Source organism: Microtus oregoni, unplaced genomic scaffold (assembly GCF_018167655.1).
Source record: "Microtus oregoni isolate MIOR12 unplaced genomic scaffold, Mior012 000134F_ref0000037, whole genome shotgun sequence".
Classification (NCBI taxonomy): domain Eukaryota; kingdom Metazoa; phylum Chordata; class Mammalia; order Rodentia; family Cricetidae; genus Microtus; species Microtus oregoni.
The window spans coordinates 533,842-555,096 of NW_024544778.1; the positions used below are offsets into that span (position 1 = coordinate 533,842).

The 21,255-nt window shown below is 52.4% G+C and overlaps 2 protein-coding genes across 3 annotated transcripts; one reads left to right on the plus strand and one right to left on the minus strand.

The window, feature by feature from the left end:
* Positions 1-2,023: 2,023 nt before the first annotated feature.
* On the minus strand, positions 2,024-4,312 carry LOC121444640 (ADP-ribosylation factor-like protein 16). Its single transcript, XM_041646532.1, has 5 exons — positions 4,227-4,312; positions 4,052-4,110; positions 3,487-3,600; positions 2,819-2,934; positions 2,024-2,686 (listed from the first exon to the last, which is right to left on the minus strand). Exons 1-5 carry the CDS (start codon positions 4,285-4,287, stop codon positions 2,524-2,526), a joined length of 513 nt encoding a protein of 170 aa, XP_041502466.1. The 5' UTR covers positions 4,288-4,312; the 3' UTR covers positions 2,024-2,523.
* Positions 4,313-4,470: 158 nt separating this feature from the next.
* On the plus strand, positions 4,471-21,168 carry LOC121444608 (hepatocyte growth factor-regulated tyrosine kinase substrate). Of its 2 annotated transcripts, none has more exons than XM_041646471.1 (22): positions 4,471-4,616; positions 5,885-5,969; positions 6,849-6,924; positions 7,483-7,575; positions 9,116-9,239; positions 10,343-10,395; positions 11,473-11,541; positions 12,223-12,347; positions 14,379-14,457; positions 14,537-14,635; positions 14,732-14,827; positions 15,459-15,497; positions 15,797-15,940; positions 16,034-16,093; positions 16,524-16,734; positions 16,987-17,159; positions 17,233-17,373; positions 17,452-17,626; positions 19,786-19,919; positions 19,997-20,116; positions 20,271-20,357; positions 20,625-21,168. In XM_041646471.1, exons 1-22 carry the CDS (start codon positions 4,580-4,582, stop codon positions 20,733-20,735), a joined length of 2,331 nt encoding a protein of 776 aa, XP_041502405.1. In that variant the 5' UTR covers positions 4,471-4,579; the 3' UTR covers positions 20,736-21,168. The 2 variants fall into 2 exon arrangements, with proteins under 2 accessions (XP_041502405.1, XP_041502406.1); XM_041646472.1 differs by having other exon boundaries at positions 16,527-16,734.
* The last annotated feature ends 87 nt before the right edge of the window (positions 21,169-21,255 follow it).

Below are 21,255 nucleotides of genomic sequence, written 5' to 3' on the forward strand. Positions count from 1 at the left end.
AAAACAACACATATATGACCGTATATGGGACAGCCTGCATCATCCAGAACAGCTGGTGAAGGAGCCCACACGGAGTGCCTTGACTCTTCCAAGTTTGCATTTTCCAGAGTCAAGTTTACTGACATTAAAGTTTTACTCTCTTTGAAGTCTGGGTCCTTGTTCTCTGACACACTTGGTCACAGTCCAAGTCCGTGCATGTCGGTGACTGGGGGATGAGTGCTTAGACATGCACCCAACATTAGCAGGGGCCAATAAGTTGGATGCCTTGGCCATTTTGTTTCCCACTAAGCATCAGAACTAGAGCCAGGGCCCAAGGCTACTGTTATTAGAACTGTAAGTTTTTGTGTTCTTTTCAGAAGCCATGTAACCACCCAGTTAACACACAACTGGCTAGTTCTGTAGCCAACTGTGAAGTGTATCGAAGAACTCTGGATAACTCTTGTTTAAAGAGCCCATACCCAGTTGGGTGGTGATGGCATGCGCCTTCAATCCCAGCATTCAGGAGGCAGAGGCAGGCAGATTTCTGTGATTTTTGAGGCCAGGCTGGTCTACATAGTGAGTTCCAGGACAGTTTGGACTTTTACACAAGATTTCTCAAAACCTTGTCTTGAGAGAAAGAGCCCACACCCATATTGCTTTGGTTATGTTTTACTTTCAACTTTTATTAAAGATGCCCTCATCCATGCTTTTAGGTATTATTAATTTTTTAAAAAAGATTTATCACATTCAGCATTCCATATGGCTGTGAGCCACCATGTGGTTGCTGGAAATTGAACTCATAACCTCTGGAAGAATAGCTAGTGCTCTTAACCTCTGAGCCATCTCTCTAGCCCCCAACAAACTATATATTTAAAAGAACAAATGAAGCAATGGAAACACTCTTATCTCTGGTGATGTCAAACCTCCCCATCTTTTTGTTGTTGCTGCTGTTGTTTTCCTTATACAGTTTCTCTGTGTGGCCCTGTCTGTCCTGGAACTTGCTCTGTAGACCAGGCTGGCCTTGAACTCAAGAGTGCCTCTGCCTCCTGAGTGTTGGGATTTAAGACATGTGCCACCACCGCTGGGTTCATCTTTTTGTTTTTTAGACAGTGTTTGTGTAGACCAGACTAGCCCAGAACTCAGAAGTCCTCCTGCCTCTGTCTCCCAAGAAATGCTCTACCACACCTGGTCCCTCACCCCTATCTTTTTGAGAGAGGCTCTCCTGACCCCAGTGTTGCCTGGATTCTTCAATCCCTGAGCTCAAAATGATCCTTGCACTCTGGTCTCTTGAGTAGCTCAAGCCATGGCCCTGTACCACCACATCCTGCCTGGTTTTTGTTTCTCATTGAGACTTTTTTTCATGGTGTTTTGCCTGCATGTATGTCTGTGTGAGAGTGTCAGATTCCTCGACAGGAGGTACAGTGTGAGCTGTCATGTGGGTGCTGGGAATTGAACTCAGGTCCTCTGGAAGAGTAGCCACTGTTCTTAACTGCTGAGCCACCTCTCCAGCCCTCTTCAGACAGTTCTTATACTCACTCATTAACTTTATATTGTTTTTTTCTGGGGAACATGGTTAGGATATCAGAAACTCAGAAGGGCAGAGCTTATACTAAAAAAAAAAAAAAAAAAAACAATCATAGAAACCTCAAGGTCCAAATCAGGAGCAGAAAGAGAGAGCACGAGCAAGGAACTCAGGACCGCGAGGGGTGCACCCATACACTGAGAGAATGGGGATGTTCTATCGGGAACTCACCAAGGCCAGCAGGCCTGGGTTTGAAAAAGCCTGGGATAAAACCGGACTCGCTGAACATAGCGGACAATGAGGACTACTGAGAACTCAAGAACAATGGCAATGGGTTTTTGATCCTACTGCACATACTGGCTTTGTGGGAGCCTAGGCAGTTTGGATGCTCACCTTACTAGACCTGGATGGAGGAGGGTGGTCCTTGGACTTCCCACAGGGCAGGGAACCCTGATTGCTCTTTGGGCTGACGAGGGAGGGGAACTTGGTTGGGGGAGGGGGAGGGAAATGGGAGGCGGTGGCGGGGAAGAGACAGAAATCTTTAATAAATAAATAAAATAAAAAAAAATCTAGGCTCAGTGGGGCAGTAGAGTCCAAAGCCTTCAGGCACAGGTCCAGAGTTTCCTGGTGCAGTCCCAGCAGCACTTTCATCTGGATAGCAGGAAGACATCCAACCACCTGCAGTTCTGTCCTCTCCCAGTCTTGGGGACATTCTCCAGAGATGACATACTCCAGATGACAGCAGTGTCTGTACACGTGCTTGCACAGATCAATGCACAGATCCCTGTCGGTCACTCAGGGACACACTGGGTGGGTCTGCTTCAGAGAACGCATCTTCAGGGGCCAGATGACAGCAGTGTCTGTACACGTGCTCACACAGATCAATGCACAGATCCCTGTCGGTCACTCAGGGACACACTGGGCGCGTCTGCTTCACCAGAACGCATCTTCAGAGGCAGTCACGTCAGTCTTTGTCTCCAGGCACCGGGTCAGCCAGAATGCTCCGTCCAGCCGTCAGCTGCTCATCTGTGCTGCTCCTGGAGCCAGAGCAGTACTGCTGCCAAGCCAGTGCCGTCCCTGGCACTTATTTCTGCAGAGGCGATGTTCTGCTTGGCACAAGCAATGATGTCTGGAAGCCTGATTATTGACTTCATCTCCTCCACGGTCATGTAACAGGGAAGGTCGCTGTGGTTAAAGAAGCACTTCATCAAATTTGCCCCGCCCGCAGCTGCACCTCCCCACTCTGGATCCCATGTTCTAGGCTGCACTCGAGGAGGTAACCCCTTGGAACATCATCATCATCCCCTAGACACATACATTTTATTGAAGAGTATCAGGACCGAGGCTTTTGCAAGTTCTTCTGCAGAAAGGAGACCCAAGAGCTGCACGCAGGATGCAGAGAGTTGGGTGGGGTTAGAGGCATCCATCACGAACTAGGAAGAGGAAACATAAGCTAAGGTTTTCCTGGCCAACTCTCCACCTGGGCACCACACACATGACTCAGGAAGAGCACACACAACTTTTCTAAAATGATCATCTATGATGCTTGAGGTCAAACCTAGGGCTTCGAGTGAGCTAGGCAAGTGGCCCCAGAGTGGCTTTTAAGCCAAAGGTTTTGGAAACAGGCAGCAAAGGGAAGTTGTATGAGGATGACTTGGGGGTCCGTGGTGTCTTTAAATGCATAAAATCTACTCTTGTGGCCATTAATTCTCCATCTCAGAATTTGGAACTCCTTCCTTGTGGGGATGGGAACGACCATGAGGATGTAGACAGGTTGGATACTCAGGTACCAAAGCATAGATTAGATCTCATGGAGGCTGAACCCTGTTGAGGAGCTCAGACCAATGACTAAGAGCAAGCAACGCAACCCAAATACTATTCCTTAGAGCAATCACCAAAACCCTATCCCATAGCAGGATCCGCTACTCGATGGCTCGGGGTGACCCACACACTGCTCCCAAAAGAAGCTCGAAGTACTGACTCACCAGGAGCGAATGACAGTTTCCATAGTAACTGGACCAGATGGGACTCATGCAACCCCCGAGCTCTCGAATGGTGATTTTCCTGTGGGCCACGATGTCAGTGAGGTTGGTGCCAACCTGTGTATGTGGGAAGGAAACACGACGCATGAGATCAATGTAAGCGCTGTGCCGTTGTGAACTCCTGGGTAGCAGCTCCGCGATGTGTATGTGTGTGTGTCGGGGGAGATAGATGGTGGCTAAACCTCGATGGTTAGTGACAACTGTTCAAGCAGAGCTCGCCACCAAGAAAAGCAGCTCTCTGGGGACTCCAGGCCATGGTCAACATCAGAGCTGGGCCCTGAGGGTGACAGTGAAATAAGTCCCTGGGGAGAGGAGAGAAAAGTGCCCACACGAAGGCGGGCTTCGGGTTCCCCGCAGGCTCAGCGGTTCCGTGCCGGAAGGCAGTACCCACAGTACCCAACCCACTGACCACCGGCACCGCGGGTTCCACCTGGAAAAGCCCGAGGAGGCCACGTCAAGTCGCCAAGGTAACCCGTGTGAGTCAGATCCGAGAGAGGCGGACACCTACTGTGGGCCGCGTCGGCGGAGGGTCCCCCAAGTCGCCCTTGCCATCTCCCGAGCTCAGCTGTTCGGGCGGTCAAGGTCCTGAGTGCGGCAGAGGACGGGTTTCCCGGCCCGAGGAACCCCGGTGCGTCCCCAGCCCTGCCCGGGGCCCGGCCCACCCACACGGTGCGGAAGGATATTCTGCAGGCGTTTCACCAGCAGGGTCTTCCCGACCCCCGCAGCCCCTAGCAGGAGACACATCCCGGGTCCTCCGGGCCCCGTTCCCTCGGAGCTGCGACGCCGGGAGGCCCGCCTCCGGCGAATTCTCATTGGCTAGACCCCTCGCCCGAACGGTTCATTGGTTAGTCGCACCGACCAATGGCCGCTCAGAGTCCGCGAGCATGCGCAAGGCCTCGGCTTGGGGGCCGGTCTCGGCGCGGCGCGGCGACGTGCGCCTGCGCGCGCGGACCCAGAAAGGCGGAAGCGGAAGTTGGGGGGCGCGTCAGCTCCGAAAGAGGGAGCGCCCGCGGCGTCGGTCCGGAGCGGGGTCGCCATGGGGCGAGGCAGCGGCACCTTCGAGCGTCTCCTAGGTAACGTGTCCACCAGCCAGCTCGCCGTCAGCTCTCTCGCGCACCCGCCAGACGCTGCCTCTATAGGTCTCAGGGGAGCGGGCCGGCCGCCCTGCTCGGCCTCCAGCCTCCCTGGAACACGACACATTCCCGGGCCTCGGGTGTGGCCTCCGGGGCTGTGCACCGCGGCCCGGGGGTCCAGTGAGGGATGCTCTTTGGGAGTCCGCGAGGACCTCGCCCCCTCCGGTCCGACGGGCCGGAACCGATTGGGCCAAAGTCCTGAGTCATGAAGTGTATGACTCAGGTCCTAGCTTCATGCGGGTCGTTTGACCCTAATGCTTGGTCGAAGGCTGTGGAACCGATACTGCCCTCCTTAAACCTTTGCGAGCCCCTTGGGGGTTGCTTCCTAGGACCTGTTTATTCCTTGTGTTCTAAAAGTGTCCCTGGGTTTTGGAAGACATTTTCTCTCCCTGTTGAAGGAGCTTGTTGATCCTATTTGAACCTCCTGGGAAGTGTAAATTTTAGGAGGGAAAATGGGTTTGCCTTGCATGCCCCATTCCCGCAATAAAAATATAGTGTGTCCCCGAACAGGCGCCAGAGTGCCTCCATAGTCTGCTCGTTTGCTTTCCGAATTAAGGTTTTCAAAGGGGATTGTGGAAACATTTTTCTTATTCTCCCCTCTGGGGAGGTTCAGCACTTCAGGTACCAATCCAGTAATTTGCCGAATCGGTGACAAAGTTGGTGTGTCTTTGGATAGCTCATCCTTGTAGAAGAGAGGGGATGAAGATGTGAAGAGTGTTAGCTGGGGAATCCAGAGATCTCTCCAGCGCCTGCCCTGCTAAGAGCTAATAATATAAAGGACAAACCATCTCAGTGATGGGGCTCTGAGAGCCAGGTGACCCTGTTGTTGTACGTACTGTTTCGAAGTGCCCAGCAAGCTGTGATATAGGGTATTCATGTCCCTCTGTTTTACCTTGAAAAGGGATGGAGGCAGTGCCTGTCTCCTGAGGGTCTGTGGGAACTCGAGTGATTCAGAGTTTGAAATGACAGCTGATCGGAGCAAGCACAACAGCCATGAGTCTCTGTAATTTTCACATTATTTGCGTCTTGCACGGGGTGTGTGTGTGTGTGTGTGTGTGTGTGTCTGTGTGTGCCATTTCCAGGATTGTCACTGTGCTTCAAGAGGATTGTCTGTTTGGTTCAGCTGTTTAAAAAGGGGAAATTGGTAACCTGGGAGCCACCTAGGAAACAGCACAGTGGGTCCCCTGAGTGACATCTCTCTCCTTTAGACAAAGCCACCAGCCAGCTTCTATTGGAGACGGACTGGGAGTCCATTCTGCAGATCTGCGACCTGATCCGTCAGGGGGACACACAGTAAGTGAGCAGGGCCTGTCCTATAAAGCGAGGGGAGGTCACATACAATGCTGACATCTTTTTGTTCCCACTCCACTTCAAAGGTTAAGTTGACCACAGGAGCTTTTTTTTTTTAATATTATTTATTATGTATACAATATTCTGTCCGTGTGTATGTCTGCAGGTCAGAAGAGGGCACCAGACCCCATCACAGATGGCTGTGAGCCACCATGTGGTTGCTGGGAATTGAACTCAGGACCTTTGGAAGAGCAGGCAATGCTCTTAACCACTGAGCCATCTCTCCAGCCCCCACAGGAGCTTTTTTGTATGTTTGTTTTTGTTTTTGAGACAGAGTTTCTCTGCGTAGCTTTGGAGCTGTCCTAGAACTCAATCTGTAGACCATGCTGGCCTCGAACTCACAGAGATCCTCCTGCCTCTGCCCCCTGAGTACTGGGATTAAAGACATGCGGCACCACCGTCTGTCTCCCCAAGGGTTCTTTATGTAGACAATTGCCTTATCTACATCTGGGTATTTTGTTATGTTGGGACAATTAAAACTGTACAGTTTGGAGATATTTAGAGGTCTGAAGGACCAAGATGGTGTGTGGAAGTCTGGGTGTAGAGTTTAGTTGGTAGAGTATTTGTCTAGTGTGTGTAAAATCTTGGGTTCATCCCCAGCACAGCATAAACCAGACATGATGGCACTGCCTGTAGTCACAGCACTTGAGGTGAAGACAGGGTCTTTTTTAGTTACACACTGGACTGGAGGCCAGCCCGGGCTATATGAAACCGTGTCTCAGAAAACAAGGATGGCAGATTGCTCTCCTCACCTTATGGAGACATTTCCCCTCCATCCCTCTTACTGGTGTCTTTAGTGCTTTTATTTTTTTTTTCTTTCAGAGCAAAATATGCTGTAAATTCCATCAAGAAGAAGGTCAATGATAAGAACCCACACGTAGCTTTGTACGCTCTGGAGGTAACTAGAGCCCTGCTGCAGTGTCTTTTGGTTCCCATACTCAAAGATTCTCTTCCTCCTGCTGTGCGGCAGCCATGCCCACTTTGCTGGGCACAGATCAACTAGTGGATCCCTCTGGCACTGAGTACAGTTGGAGCCCTCCTATGGGAATAGGGAAAGTATCAAAAATGCTTCTCTATCTGTAGTCCGAACATACACACATGAAGGATGGGATGGCCGTCACCTTTGACCACAAGATATTGTCAGGGCCTGCAGCCTGTCTTTGAGTGCTGTTTGGGGTTTCTAACAGGTTGAGTGGACTCAGAGGCCTGTTGCGGCCTGTCTTCCAGCAGGAAGAAGGCCCTGCCCTAGACACAGCTAGGCCTTTTTTGTTTGTTTGCTTTTTGAGACAAGGTTTCTCTGTATAACAGTTTTGGCTGTCCTGAAACTCACTCTGTAGACCAGGCTGATCTTGAACTCACAGACATCAGCCTGTTTCTGCTTCCCGAGTGCTGGGATGAAAGACGTGTGCCACCACCACCCGGCAAGCTAGGTCTTTATCTTCCTTGTGGTTTTCAGGTGATGGAGTCTGTGGTAAAGAACTGTGGCCAGACAGTCCACGATGAAGTGGCCAACAAACAGACCATGGAAGAGCTAAAGGAGCTGCTGAAGGTAGGTTTCCTAGAGTCTTGAGGGAAGACAGAGTCAGGTAGAGTGCCAGCTCTTCTAAGTGTGTGTCGCCTACAGAAGGAGGAGGTGAGGGTAAGAGTAGAGGTCCCATGGGGCTGAGTCCTCAGGGCTGTGGGCAGAGGTGGTCATGGAGTATCATAGGAGCTGGGGAAGAGGTCTCAGGGCTGTGGGCAGAGGTGGTCATGGAGTATCGTAGGAACTGGGGAAGAGGTCTCAGGGCTGTGGGCAGAGGTGGTCATGGAGTATCGTAGGAGCTGGGGAAGAGGTTTGGAGTCGCACATTCAAGAGTGGGAGAAGTCTGAGCCATGAAGGTGCAGAAGTTAGAGTTTAGGTCTGTCTGTGGCACGCCAAGAGGGCAAAATGATAGAGCAGGAGCTGCTCCACGGAGGGTGGATGAGAGCTTACTGGAGCCTTGTGAGATTGTCCCCAGGAGGACCTGAGGCGTTGTCATGTGGATGGTGATGCAGCAGGGTTGGTGGGCTGGGCAAATCACGCTGTTTCATGTGAGACAGCTCCAGGCTTTGGTCTCATGGGAACCTTCACCCTCAACCCATGCTGCCGAGAACCTGTCTCGGGCACTGAGTTGTTAGCTGACCCTTCTAACTTGGGGCCTAAATCAGACTTTTGTTGCATAGCTGGAGGAGGGCAAAGCGTCAGGTGACCTCCCTGCTCTGCACCAGGCTGGTCTGCTTGGAGAGAAGCCCGGATCCCAGTGTAAGAGCTGTTGTGTCTCCTTGAAGCTGCTTGATCTGTGTCATCAACAGAAAGTGTTGTGACCTCCCTCAGAGGGTGCCAAGCGTGAGGCTGTGCTGTGGTTCTCAGGGCCTGAGCCTTGTGGAGAAACATCTGGAGAGGACATCCCTGCCTCTTTCAGACAATGGCTGGAGGGAGATCTGACTCTGTGGTGTCTGTGTCCTAAGACCTAAGGCAATGCTTCATGTCCCGCCTGGTGCCTCTAAGAGGCAGTCGGAGCCCCAGACTTTAGTGATGATGCGGACAGAGAACTATGTTTCTGGCCAAGGCGCCATGCAGAGATGGAGAAGGAGTCATGGCTGTAGGTCAAGCAATGTAGCTTCTGGGGATTCTCTGATTTCTCTCAGGATTAAGAATTGTGACTCCAGGCTGGAGAGGTGGCTCAGAGGTTAAGAGCACTGGCTGCTCTTCTAGAGGTCCTGAGTTCAATTACCGGCAACCACACAGTGGCTCACAACCATCTGTAATGAGATTTGGTGTCCTCTTCTGACCTCCAGGCACACATGCAGGCAGAACACTGTACATAATAAATAAATAAATCTTAAAAAAAAAAAAAGAATTGTGACCCTGACCCTGCACAAGTGTAGATTCTCAGGAGGGTCGCTCCTGAGATTAGATGGGTGCCTGGTAGCCACCCAGGGACTCTCTCTGGTCTTTGTGCCAATTGTCTCTACTCAGGGCACTTGGTCTTGCAAGCTGCCTCTTCCCTCTGAGACCTCAGACACCTCGAGTCTCCCGCAGCCCTTCCCACTTTCTTCTTGCTCTACAGAGGCAGGTGGAAGTTAATGTTCGGAACAAGATCCTGTACCTGATCCAGGCCTGGGCACACGCCTTCCGGAATGAGCCCAAGTACAAGGTGGTCCAGGACACGTACCAGATCATGAAGGTTGAAGGTAAGTTAGAACTGCACAGCTCCAGGCTGGGAAATTGTCCTAGTGATGAGGGGCTCGGGGTAGACTGGTCTTCCTGAGTGACTGGCAGTGAGGCTCTGACAAGGTCCTGCTTTCTACACTTCCACCCACAGGGAGGCAGCGGGCTATATTAAGTCAGGAAACAGTAAAGTCTGCGGACAGGCACACACATTGTGCTTCCTGGGGTAGCACGAATGAGCAGTCTAGGAAGACCTCTCAAGTGAATTTGATGGATTCTAGGCGTTCTGAACACCAAGAGCAACCGCAGGGCCTTGGCACCTTTTTTATTTTGTTTCGCTTTTATGTTTATGGGTGCTTTGCCTGCAGTATGTGTGGACCACATGCTGCCTGATGTCCCTGGAGGCCAGGAGAGGGTGCGGGATCTCCTGGGGGCTAGGCTTACAGATGGTTGTGAGCCACGATTTGTGTGTTGGGAATTAAACTGGGGTCCTTTGGAAGAAACAGCCAGTGCTAAACCACTGACCCGTTTCTAGCTCTGCCCTGGCACTTTTTGCAGAGGACTCTGGTTCAGACCCCGAGGTCAGAGTACACTGTACCTGCTGGAGGGGACAGAAGGGTGGTTCATGCCAGAGGAGAGCAAGGCCAGAATGTGCTATTGCTGTGTGTGTGGCAGGAAGTGATTCTCAGGTTTTTGGCCAGGGCATGATGTCTGAAGGTCTTTTCTCAAGTCCCCTGTCTGCATTCCTTGAGATGTAGCAGCCCTAGAGAGCTGTGGGGTTTCCAGAGAGCGGGCAGTGAATTAGGATATTTGGTGATACTTTGGCTTTGGGACTTGGAGAACTCTAGTGCTCTGTCCTAATCCTGTTAGTTTTTTTTTTTTTGGTTTTTTGAGACAGGGTTTCTCTGTGGCTTTGGAGCCTGTCCTGGAACTCGCTCTGTAGACCAGGCTGGTCTCGAACTCACAGAGATCCTCCTGCCTCTGCCTCCTGAGTGCTGGGATTAAAGGCGTGCGCCACCATCGCCTGGCCTAATCCTGTTAGTTTTATCTGATGAGGCAGATGTCAGGAGTTAGGAAGTGGTGACCCGAGAAGGAGCCAGTGGTAGCTAAAACCTTTTCTTCCTAGGACACGTCTTCCCGGAATTCAAGGAGAGTGACGCCATGTTTGCCGCGGAAAGAGTGAGTCCTGGCTCAGCTCTGCTGATCAGTTCAGGAGCTTTTGGGAGGACAGAGGTGGGAGGTCCTGGGGCTCTTTCTTGTTCGGGGTTTGGTAAGGATGGCTCATGCCTTTTTTTTTTTTTTTTTTTTTTTTTGGTTTTTCGAGACAGGGTTTCTCTGTGGCTTTGGAGCCTGTCCTGGAACTAGCTCTGTAGACCAGGCTGGTCTCGAACTCACAGAGATCCGCCTGCCTCTGCCTCCTGAGTGCTGGGATTAAAGGCGTGCGCCACCATCGCCCGGCTTGGCTCATGCCTTTAATCCCAGCTTTCCAGAGGAGGATTGCTGTGAACTCCAGGACATCCTGTGCTAAGTATATAACAAGACCCTGACTCAAAAGAAAGAAAATGTCAAGCCTTGGGGATTTCGCTAGTTGTAAAGCCCTTACCTGTCATGACCCGAGGTTCAGGGTTTAGCACTCAGCACTGTTTAAAAAAAGGAAGGAAAGAGCCGGGCGGTGGTGGCGCCTTTAATCCCAGCACTCGGGAGGCAGAGGCAGGCGGATCTCTGTGAGTTCGAGACCAGCCTGGTCTACAAGAGCTAGTTCCAGGACAGGCTCCAAAACCACAGAGAAACCCTGTCTCAAAAAACAAAAAAAAAAAAACAAAAAAAAAAAAGGAAGGAAAGAAAGAAAAACAAGAGACTGAATTTCTTTACACACCCTAAAGCTAGGCTAACTGCAGTGGCCCATACCTGTAATCTCAGAGCTTCAGAGGCTGAGGCAGGCAGATCTCTGAGTTTAAAGCTAGCCTGGTCTACACAGTGAGTTGCAGGACAGCCAAGGCTACATAGAGAGACCCTATCTCAAATATACAACAAGAGAATCCACATCCACAAACCTGGGAAGTGTCAGGAAGCCTGTTAGGAGCAGGTTCCTTTTTTTTTTTGAAGCAACTTAATCCTGGGTCATGTGGTTGGTTTGCATATCACTAATTTGGGACCCTCTCTAGGTGCCTTTCCTGTCTGGGATGTGGGGTAAGTTGTGCCATCTCTGGGCACTTGGGACGGAGAATGTTATGTGATTGTGACTATTGTCCCCAGGCCCCTGACTGGGTGGATGCCGAGGAATGCCACCGCTGCAGAGTACAGTTTGGGGTGGTGACCCGCAAAGTGAGTATCCCCAGGGACTTGAGTGTTCAGTTCATGCCCCTGCCTCTTCACAAAAGCCATGCTCCTTTTGTGTGATGCTATCTCTTCTGCTCCAGCCTGACGGTTTTGGAGTAAATCCAGCTCAGACCTGGGGTGCTTGAGGCAGGAGTTTGGTGTTTGGCCTCCATGATGATGAATGAGTACCTTCATCTGAAGTTTGCCTGGTGGGCAGGGTCCAGCTTCACCTTGGGGATCTGAACATCCCAAGCTTAGACTGAGGTCTGAGTCAGGGCCATTTTAGTGTTTCTCCTGGGTTGGGCAAAGATCCTTTCTTTCTTTTTTTTTGTTTTTTGTTTTGTTTTGATTTTTTTTTTTTTTTTTTTTTGGGACAGGGTTTCTCTGTGCGCTCTAGCTATCCTGGAACTCAGATCTGTAGACCAGGTTGGCCTCGAACTCACAGAGATCCGCCTGTCTCTGCCTTCCAAGTACTGGGACTAAAGGGGTGTGCTACCACCGCCTAGCCTGTTGTTTATTTTTAATTCCTTCAAATGGTGGCTGAAATTGAGTGTCCTGTAAGCCTCCCATCTCTTTTGCTCTACTTGTCCCTGTCCTGGCTCCCACTCACACAAGGGAGTTCTGGCTGGTAGGCAGTCAGCGTAACCGTAACCAGCATCACTGGACCTGTCCCGCTTTGTCTCACAGCACCACTGCCGGGCATGCGGGCAGATCTTCTGCGGCAAGTGCTCTTCCAAGTACTCCACCATCCCCAAGTTCGGCATTGAGAAGGAGGTGCGCGTGTGTGAGCCCTGCTACGAGCAGCTGAACAAGTGAGTGTAGACTCCTGGGCCTCTCAGGCTCCTGAAGCCGTCACAAGTATTAAGGCCAGCCCGTGTAGCCTTCTCAGGCAGCCCCACCACCCCAAATTCTGGGACAGGTGGTGGACAGAATAACATGACCCCACAGTGGCCTAATCCACATAGCAGGTTGCAGACCAGCTAGGTCTACGTGAGACCCTGTCTTAGAAGAACCAAAAGCAAAGGAAAGAACGCTTGCAGAAGAGGGGCGCAGGTGATAGAGACGTGTGTATGCGCGTATGCGTGTGCACAGGGGAACACGTGCAAGCCCCTCGCTTGGATTTCTCAGTTATGGTTCCCCTCCCCCTCATCCTCATGTCCCCGGATGTTTCTGTTTTATTCTACATTTTTAGAATCTGTTGGGGTTGGGAAGGAGACATAGGTGGGCATGAGTGCTGATGCTGTGTGTGCCTGTGGAGCTCAAGGGAAACTGTGCAGTCGATTCTCTTCCTCTGGGGGCCAAGCTTAGGTCTGCCATGCTTGCTTTCAAAGGAACTTCATTCCCACTAAGTGGTTTTGATGGCCCTAACGTGAGTTGTGTGAACTTCATGGTCTTCTATGCTTGAACATGCCTAGTGTCCATTCCAAAAAGGCAGATGGTCTAAGAAGTCGGTGCTGTATTGTCACAGGACATGGGACGTTGTGTTGCCAGCACCTGTCCTCTGGGTATTCCAGTTTGACCACTGCCCTAGGAAGGTCCCTGTTGGGATATGCCAGGGTTTCGGAGTATATTTTCTGTATTATCGTACCTCGCCAGTCTCCTTAACCAGGACGGTGTTTTTAGCTGTTAGTTGTGATGCACCCGTCTCCAGGGTCCGTTCCTCCATTGGAATCTAAGACTACTTGGTGCTTAGCTGGAGAGCCCCAGGCGTGAGGCTGTGTCCCTCCCCCATCTGTCACTGATAACCTTTGACCAGTTGGGTGAGGAGGCTGCTCCCAAGGACACCCTGGTTTTTTGTCCCCTCCCCCTTTCTGTTTCAGAATACACTGACATTAAATTGATAGAATTTGCTTTCCAGTGAGATCTACAGTTTTGAGAAGCTTCACATCTAGTCAGAGCCAACATCATAGAAGCAGATAAGAGAATGTGCTCCCAATCACAGTTTATAGCGGGATCCTTTCCTTTTCTTTCTTCTTTTTTTTTTTTAGATAAATTTCTTTATTTTTAATTATATGTGTGTGTCTGTGTAGAGAAGGTACAGGTGTGTGAAGGTGCCTAAGTAGGTCAGATTCATCCGATCCCTCTGCAGTTTGAATGGCAGGTAGTTGTGAGCTGCCCCATATGGGTGCCAGGAACCTGATCCTCTGGAAGAGGGAACAGGCCCGTAACCCCTGAGCCGTCTCTCCCCTAGTGCAGTGGACTTCTTGCGTCCAGTTAGTCACACTGAACGTGGCGGCACATCACTTGTACAGGACACAGGTCTTGCTGAAAGGAGCTCTTTTGTCTTGAAATGGGAAGTGCCTTGATCGCACATGAGGCTGGGCCTCGGCTTTGCACAACTCTTTCCATCGGTGAAACCCAACCCTTGTTCCACAGAGGTCCATTCCTAACCATGTCCTATCTTCTAGCTGCTCGGCTTCCCTCCTCCTTTAGAAATCCTGAGTATCCTATATATATGTGCCCCTCAGCCACACTTGTGGAGAAATCTCTGCTCTATATCACACTCCAGAAAATTCCTGGCTTGCCTGGACCTTGATGCCCTTTCTGGCATCTTCTGAGGGAAGGCCCATTGCTGGTCATGGCAGGTGCAGTCAGCAATGTCTAGGTGCTATAGAGAGCCCCTTGCTCAACTCAGCCAGGAGAGGGCCGACCTAGGCCAAGTGACCCACTCATGCTCTGCAGCTGGCTGAGGGGCCAGGGTCTCTTCTGCCATTCCTCGGATGTGGGCATGGAGCCACATGTCCCTGTCAGACCTGCATTGTCGGTCTTTGGAGATGGTGTGAGGAGTCCCTGGGAGGCTGGTGTCAGTGTCTGGTCACTTACAGCGTCTCGTCTTGCTGCAGGAAAGCGGAAGGAAAGGCTGCCTCGACCACAGAGCTGCCCCCAGAGTACCTGACCAGCCCTTTGTCCCAGCAGTCTCAGGTGTGAGGCCCCTCCCATCCCTAGAACACTTTCTCAACTCTTTCCGGGGCCCTTCTCATTTCGCCCTGTCTGTCTTCAGCTGCCCCCAAAGCGGGATGAGACAGCCTTGCAGGAAGAGGAGGAGCTGCAGCTGGCGCTGGCCCTCTCTCAGTCTGAGGCTGAGGAGAAAGAGAGGATGGTAAGCCATGGGGCGCTATGAAGGTCACCTTGAGTTTCCACAGCCACACGCTCCCGCTCCCTTAATGATGTCTGCTCCTTCCTGATTCTGCCTCAGAGACAGAAGTCAACACACACAGGGCACCCAAAGGCAGAGCCCACACCCCTGGCCTCATCTGCACCCCCAGCCGGCAACCTGTATTCGTCCCCTGTGGTGAGTTGTTTCTCACTTTCCAGGGATCACCAGGGGGGTTCTGCTGGTTTGGGGCTTTGTTGTAGGGGTACAGAGGACACCGAGAGAGGCCCCCTGCCAGGGAGTATTACAGATCTGACCTCTGGAGACCCACCTCACTCCCACCCTCAGTCCTAGAACTGAACTCTCCTGGAGGCTCTGTGGAGCTCTTCACTGTAGCCAGCCACGAATGGGGCCCAGAGCTGGAAACAGCCCTGGTACCTGCTAGCTGAGGACACTCTTCCTCCTCCTCAGATTGTGAGCACGGCTCACACACTAGGGCTTCACTGTCTGTGTAAAGTGCCGGCACCTGCCCTAGGAAGTCAGTAAGGCCTGGGTGCTGCCCTGTACCTTAGTAAAGTTAAAGATTGATGCGAAACGTGACAGTTTCATGACTCAAGATCTTAACACTGTATTGCCAGAAGGAAAGTGAATGCCAGGCCCAAAGGCCCTGAGAAGGAAAGGGCTGGCAGGTGCCAGACAGGGTTAGACCGTTGGCCAGCCCTGAGAGCTGCCGTCCTTTGGTGCCATCTGGGTCCCTGTGGGATTGACTGCTTGGGGATCACATTACCCCTTCAGCCTGTTGCTCCTCACACTCTGTTTGTCTCCCCAGAACTCATCAGCACCTCTGGCTGAGGACATCGACCCTGAGGTGAGTGGCACAGTGTGGAGCTGCCCTGTCCTGTTCGCGACCACAGCCTTGATGCCCTGTCCTGTTCGCGACCACAGCCTTGATGCCCTGTCCTGTTCCCGACCACAGCCATAACTCCCTCTCCTGTTCCCGACCACAGCCATAACTCCCTGTCCTGTTCCCGACCACAGCCATAACTCCCTCTCCTGTTCCCGACCACAGCCATAACTCCCTCTCCTGTTCCCGACCACAGCCATAACTCCCTCTCCTGTTCCCCGACCACAGCCATAACTCCCTCTCCTTTCCTTATTGCTTTGCAGCTTGCACGGTACCTCAACCGGAACTACTGGGAAAAGAAACAGGAGGAGGCGCGGAAGAGCCCCACACCATCTGCCCCTGTGCCCTTGACGGAGCCAGCTGCCCAGCCTGGGGAGGGGCATACAGCCCCCAACAGCATGGTGGAGGTAAGAGGCTCCTCTGCACTCTTGACTGCCAGTTCTTAGAGCCAGGTATGAAGCTGGCCAAAGATGCCCTTACTTAACTCTGATTTCTTCCAGGCTCCTCTTCCAGAGACAGACTCTCAGTCCATAGCTCCCTCCAGTGGCCCCTTTAGTGAGGTAAGCTCTGCCTCCTGTCCTGGTTGGAGGGCTATGTCAGAGCAAGGAGTCTCAGGCTCCAGCTGTCCTGCAGTCCCTAGTGTTCCAGAGCAGCTCAGAGGAGGGCCTCCCTATCCCCCAACTTCTGAGCTGGTGCCAGCCATACCCAGGCAGAGGTTTCTCCCCAGCTCTGCGCTGGTGAGCAGTGTCCTGGTGGACAGGAACCTCAGGTTGTCTTTGTTGCTTTGTGCGTAGAGCAGGATGCCGCCGCCGACAACGCTCACTTGTCAAGCAGGTTAAGGACTGGATCATTTGTCCATGCCAGGCCCTAAACACAGTGGGCCGTGCCTGTCTGCCAGCCTAACACCTTTTTAGGGACACTTCTAGGCTTAGCGGGCATGGTGTGCACCCCTGATGTGGTGTTGCTCAGCCCCCTACTTTGCGTCTCCAGCAGTACCAGAACGGGGAGTCAGAGGAGAGCCACGAGCAGTTCCTCAAGGCCCTACAGAATGCCGTCACCACTTTCGTCAACCGTATGAAGAGCAACCACATGCGGGGCCGCAGCATCACCAATGACTCAGCCGTGCTGTCCCTCTTCCAGTCCATCAACAGCATGCACCCGCAGCTGCTTGAGCTGCTCAACCAGCTGGATGAGCGCAGGTGTAGGTGTCCAGGTGCCCTGCAAGGGCTGCTTCAGCTCCCAAGGCAGTAGGCTTGTGAGCCCCATCCGGTGGTTAATTGTTCCTGGGGTCTTGTGAAACCCTGGGCTCCACTGAAGCTCTTGGGAGGTGGTCCCATTGGTGGGGCCTGCTCTGCTCCTTTCTATCTATAGCCCTGACCAAGCAGAACAGAAACCCATACCAGCTAGGCCTGAAGCTGTGAGAGGGCTGAGCTGCCCTGTTCTCTGCACACAGTGTACTACGAGGGGCTTCAGGACAAGCTGGCACAGATCCGTGATGCTCGGGGAGCCCTGAGTGCCCTGCGTGAGGAACACCGGGAGAAACTGCGCCGGGCAGCCGAGGAGGCCGAGCGCCAGCGTCAGATCCAACTGGCACAGAAGCTGGAGATCATGAGGCAGAAGAAGCAGGTGTGGCACCCGACCTGGCATATGGGTAGGGGAGGCCCAGGCTGGCCTGACCGCCTCCTGTCTGTTGCTGCAGGAGTACCTGGAGGTGCAGAGGCAGTTGGCTATCCAGCGACTACAGGAGCAGGAGAAGGAGCGGCAGATGCGCCTGGAGCAACAGAAGCAGACTGTCCAGATGCGCGCCCAGATGCCTGCCTTCCCCTTGCCTTATGCCCAGGCATGTGCTGCCCACCCCACTTTGCCCCTCCTGGGCCAAGGACAACCCCTCTGACTGTTGGCTCTTCTTTGTTTCTAGCTCCAGGCTATGCCCACAGCTGGGGGTGTGCTCTACCAGCCCTCAGGCCCAACCAGCTTTCCTGGCACCTTCAGCCCAGCAGGCTCAGTAGAGGGCTCCCCAATGCATGGTGTGTATATGAGCCAGCCAGCCCCAGCCACTGGCCCCTACCCCAGCATGCCTGGCAGCACAGCAGGTAACCTTGCCAGCTTACAGAAGGTCATGACAAAGCGTTGTCCAAATTCTCTAAGTGAATATTTTTCTATAGTTGTTTTTTCCTGTCCATATGGAAACACGTGTTCATATACACACACAACTCCTTTCCTGATCTGTTCTAGAGTGAGGGGCAGGTGAAGCTCCTTCTTCACCCACAGTGCATTTCCTAAAGTCAGGATGTGCTCACAGACAGGAGACATTGGATCACACACTGCCCAGGGAAGACGTCTGTGCTAACAGAAAATCCCCTTGTTGCTGTCAGTCAGGCTGCTGCACCTTGTTCTCCCAAACTTTGCCCGTTCTGTTTGTGCCACATGGTGCCGACTTGAGCCCCTCTGAGCACGGTCCTGTAGTTGGCAAGTTGCCTTCAATTTGGTTTGTCTGGTGTTAGTACTTGCTGGGGCCGTGGACTACACCTTTAGTCAGAAAGGCACCAGATGGAACTTTGACATGTGGGGTACACTGCATTGCTTAGTTACATCCCTGCTAACTGGGGTGGGCTCAGCAGGCATCTCGTCACTTCTGTGTGACTGAGGCGGGTTCCACGGTCATCGCATCTGTTTCCATTATCGCCACGTACCATTTTAGAAAAGACCTTGAGACTGGAAAGGCCCTGGTACTCAGACTCCTGCATCTTCTAAGTTTTTCTTGAACTTCTGTTTGCCAAGTAGTGCCTTTCTCTTAGCCTCATCCTTCCTCTGGAAGGAGGTGCTTGCCCTTTTCTGCTCTTGTCATTTATGTAGGTGTGAACTTTCTCTGTGTAGCCCTGGCTGTCCTGGAACTCACTCTGTAGACCAGGCTGGCCTCGAACTCACGAGATCCTCCTGCCTCTGCTTCCCGAGTGTGGGATTAAAGGCATGCGCCACCACGGCCCCATTATTTATTTTCTGAGATAGGGTTTCACTATGTAGGCCTGGCTGGCCTCGAGTCAGAGGTCCCCCTGCCTCTGCCTTCTGTGTGCTGGAATTAAAGTGTGTGACATGGTTTCATGTTTTTCATTATATGTTTGTGTTTCTGTCTGAGTGTGTGCATGTGAGTGCAGGAACCTTCAGGGGTCACAGGAGGTCTCTGGAGTCTTTAGAACTGACATGGGAGCTAAGATCTAAACTTGAATCCTCTATAAGAGGAGTGTGCTGTGAGCGGTGGTGCACACCTTTAATCCCAGCCCTTGGGAGGCAGAGGAGGCACATATCTGAGTCCCAGGCCAGCCAGGGCTACACAGAGAAACGCTGTGTGGAAAAACCAACCAACAGAGGAAGAGTGTGCTCTTTTAACTGCTGAGCCATCTCTCTGTCCCCGTTTCTTTTGACTTTAATACACATATTATCGTTGGTAGGACCCGTGTGAGTCTGCCAGCCACTTCTGTAACCTTGACTGGCCTGTCACTTTCTGACCAGGGTAGCTTGGTACTCTGCTTGGCTTGTCCATTCTTCAGATCTCTGGGATCCTGCTTCCTCTTTGTGGGGACAGCCATTAGAAGCAGTATCTCAGGCTGCGCATGGTATGTGCAGCTACAACACAACACTTGAGAGGTCGAGTCAGGAAGACTCTAGTTTAAGACCTGTGTTCCGCACAAACAGTGAAGCCGTGGGTTCCTAGGATGTGTTGACAGTTTCTCAGTCACAGAGCACACTAGTTCACGCTAGTTCTTCTCGTCCTGACAGCTTGGGGTGTCCTTCGTTTCCCCTGTGTATTGGTTCGTTTCTGTCCCACGGAGTCTTTCCTGGAATATTAGCGTGTTTGTCTTTGTTCCTCTCATCTGGAATGTGAAACTCCCAGTTATGAGCGCCAGGAACCTCATGTCAGCTCTCCCTGGCCCCTTCCCTTCTCTGCGACTGCCCCGTGTTTCAGTGCAGTTTGAAGGGAGGGGGTGTGGCTCAGGTAGAGTACCTGCCTATCATGTTCAAACCCCTGCCTTCAGCCCTCAGCGCTACAAAAACAAAAGTAATTAGGGTCATTTTTTTTTTCTGCTTTCATTTTCTTTTAGGATCTACTTCCCCTTGTTGGCTTTACCTGCCTTTTATAAGTGAAGCATGTACTTGGTTCTGAAAGTCACAACAAAAGGAAAACCCCAGGAAAGGGCATTGTCTCCCCCCTCTGTCCTTCCTGACCTAAAGCAGCTCATCTTTCCTGTTACAGATCCCAGCATGGTCAGCGCCTACATGTACCCAGCAGGCGCTCCTGCGGCACAGGCAGCCCCACAGGCCCAGGCTGGGCCCACCACCAACCCTGCCTACTCCTCCTACCAACCCACTCCAACTCCAGGCTACCAGGTATGTGGGCAAGGTCGCCCCCTCTCCTCTGCTCCCAGCCCTTGTCTGTTCCCTCACTCCCCCCCCTCCTTCCATAGACTGTGGCTTCTCAGGCCCCGCAGAGCCTCCCAGCCATCTCCCAGCCTCCACAGACCAGCACCATAGGCTACATGGGGAGCCAGCCAATGTCCATGGGCTACCAGCCGTACAACATGCAGGTAAAGAGGCCTAGTTTCTTCTGGGCATAAGATGGGTTAGCAGAGGACAGCTCCTCCCCTCCTGGGCCCTCAATTTTTCTTTCTTCAAGCAGAAGGGTCTGTGTCTTTCTGGTCACAGACTACTAAGTGTTGGGCTCAATCTTACTCTCCACAGAATCTTATGACCACCCTTCCAGGCCAGGACGCATCTCTGCCAGCCCAGCAGGCCTACATCGCAGGGCAACAGCCCATGTACCAGCAGGTGAGCCGTCTTCAGGCCACTTCCCTGACCCTCGAACCCTTGCACTAGGTTTATACTCAGGGGCTTTTCTCATTCATCAAAATGAGGACATGCAAGTCAATGCAAACATGTATGTGCATGTGCTTGCATAGCAAAGACAGACTTACACCAGCCTCTTGAGTGCCTTGGCATTGTGGGTTACTCTGTGGTGCAATGAAGCTTGCTCTAAACAGAAGCTCTTGTGTGTGGACAGAAGGGTGATGGGACTTGTCTGCTCTTCCTCTCCAGATGCCACCTGCCACTGGCCCTCCCCAGCAGCAGCCCCCTGTGGCCCAGCCACCGCCTGCACAGGGACCGCCAGCCCCGGGCAGTGAAGCCCAGCTCATCTCATTCGACTGACCTTGAGTCAGGCACTCACCACCCAGAGTAACACTATGGTTCACCAGGAACCACCCATGTGTCTAACTAGCCATTTCCTCCCCATGACTGCCCTGTAGTATCCCTTCTCCTGTGAGCAAGGGGTGGGCCTTCCCCCTTGGCCCTCGTCCCTGTCCTCAGTGGTCTGGCTCCTTGTCACTGGCTCCCTGCTTTGATCCTGATGCAGTCTGCCTTCCCCAGGGCTGGGACTCTGCAGGGCAGGTAGGACCTCCTCTGGGGAATGCTGCTGTGTGGGGCCTGCCACAGGTGACTGCTGTCCCAGAGTCTGATGTGAACTGTGGTGTCCAGGCATGGCTCCAGCACAGTGCGGTGGAGGCGTCAGGCATGTCTAGCTTCCCTACTCCTCCGTTGTCATCTCCAGTGCAGAACAGTGCTAATAAAGTGTATTTCAGAAGCTGTCGTGAGTGTCTGGTGCGGCACTGTGAGGGTACTCTTCATTGCAATAGTCTGCATCAGTCCTGGAGCTTGGGAGGTCTTCTTG

Coding starts and splice junctions, on each gene's coding strand:
- LOC121444640 (XM_041646532.1), bottom strand. CDS start 4,287: ATGTGTCTCCTGCTAGGGGCTGCGGGGGTCGGGAAGACCCTGCTGGTG. Junction 2,935..3,486: donor GAAACTGTCATTCGCTCCTG/GTGAGTCAGTAC, acceptor TCCTCTTCCTAG/TTCGTGATGGATGCCTCTAA. Junction 2,687..2,818: donor CTGATACTCTTCAATAAAAT/GTATGTGTCTAG, acceptor CTTTAACCACAG/CGACCTTCCCTGTTACATGA.
- LOC121444608 (XM_041646471.1), top strand. CDS start 4,580: ATGGGGCGAGGCAGCGGCACCTTCGAGCGTCTCCTAG. Junction 14,636..14,731: donor CTGAGGAGAAAGAGAGGATG/GTAAGCCATGGG, acceptor ATTCTGCCTCAG/AGACAGAAGTCAACACACAC. Junction 20,358..20,624: donor AACAGCCCATGTACCAGCAG/GTGAGCCGTCTT, acceptor CTTCCTCTCCAG/ATGCCACCTGCCACTGGCCC.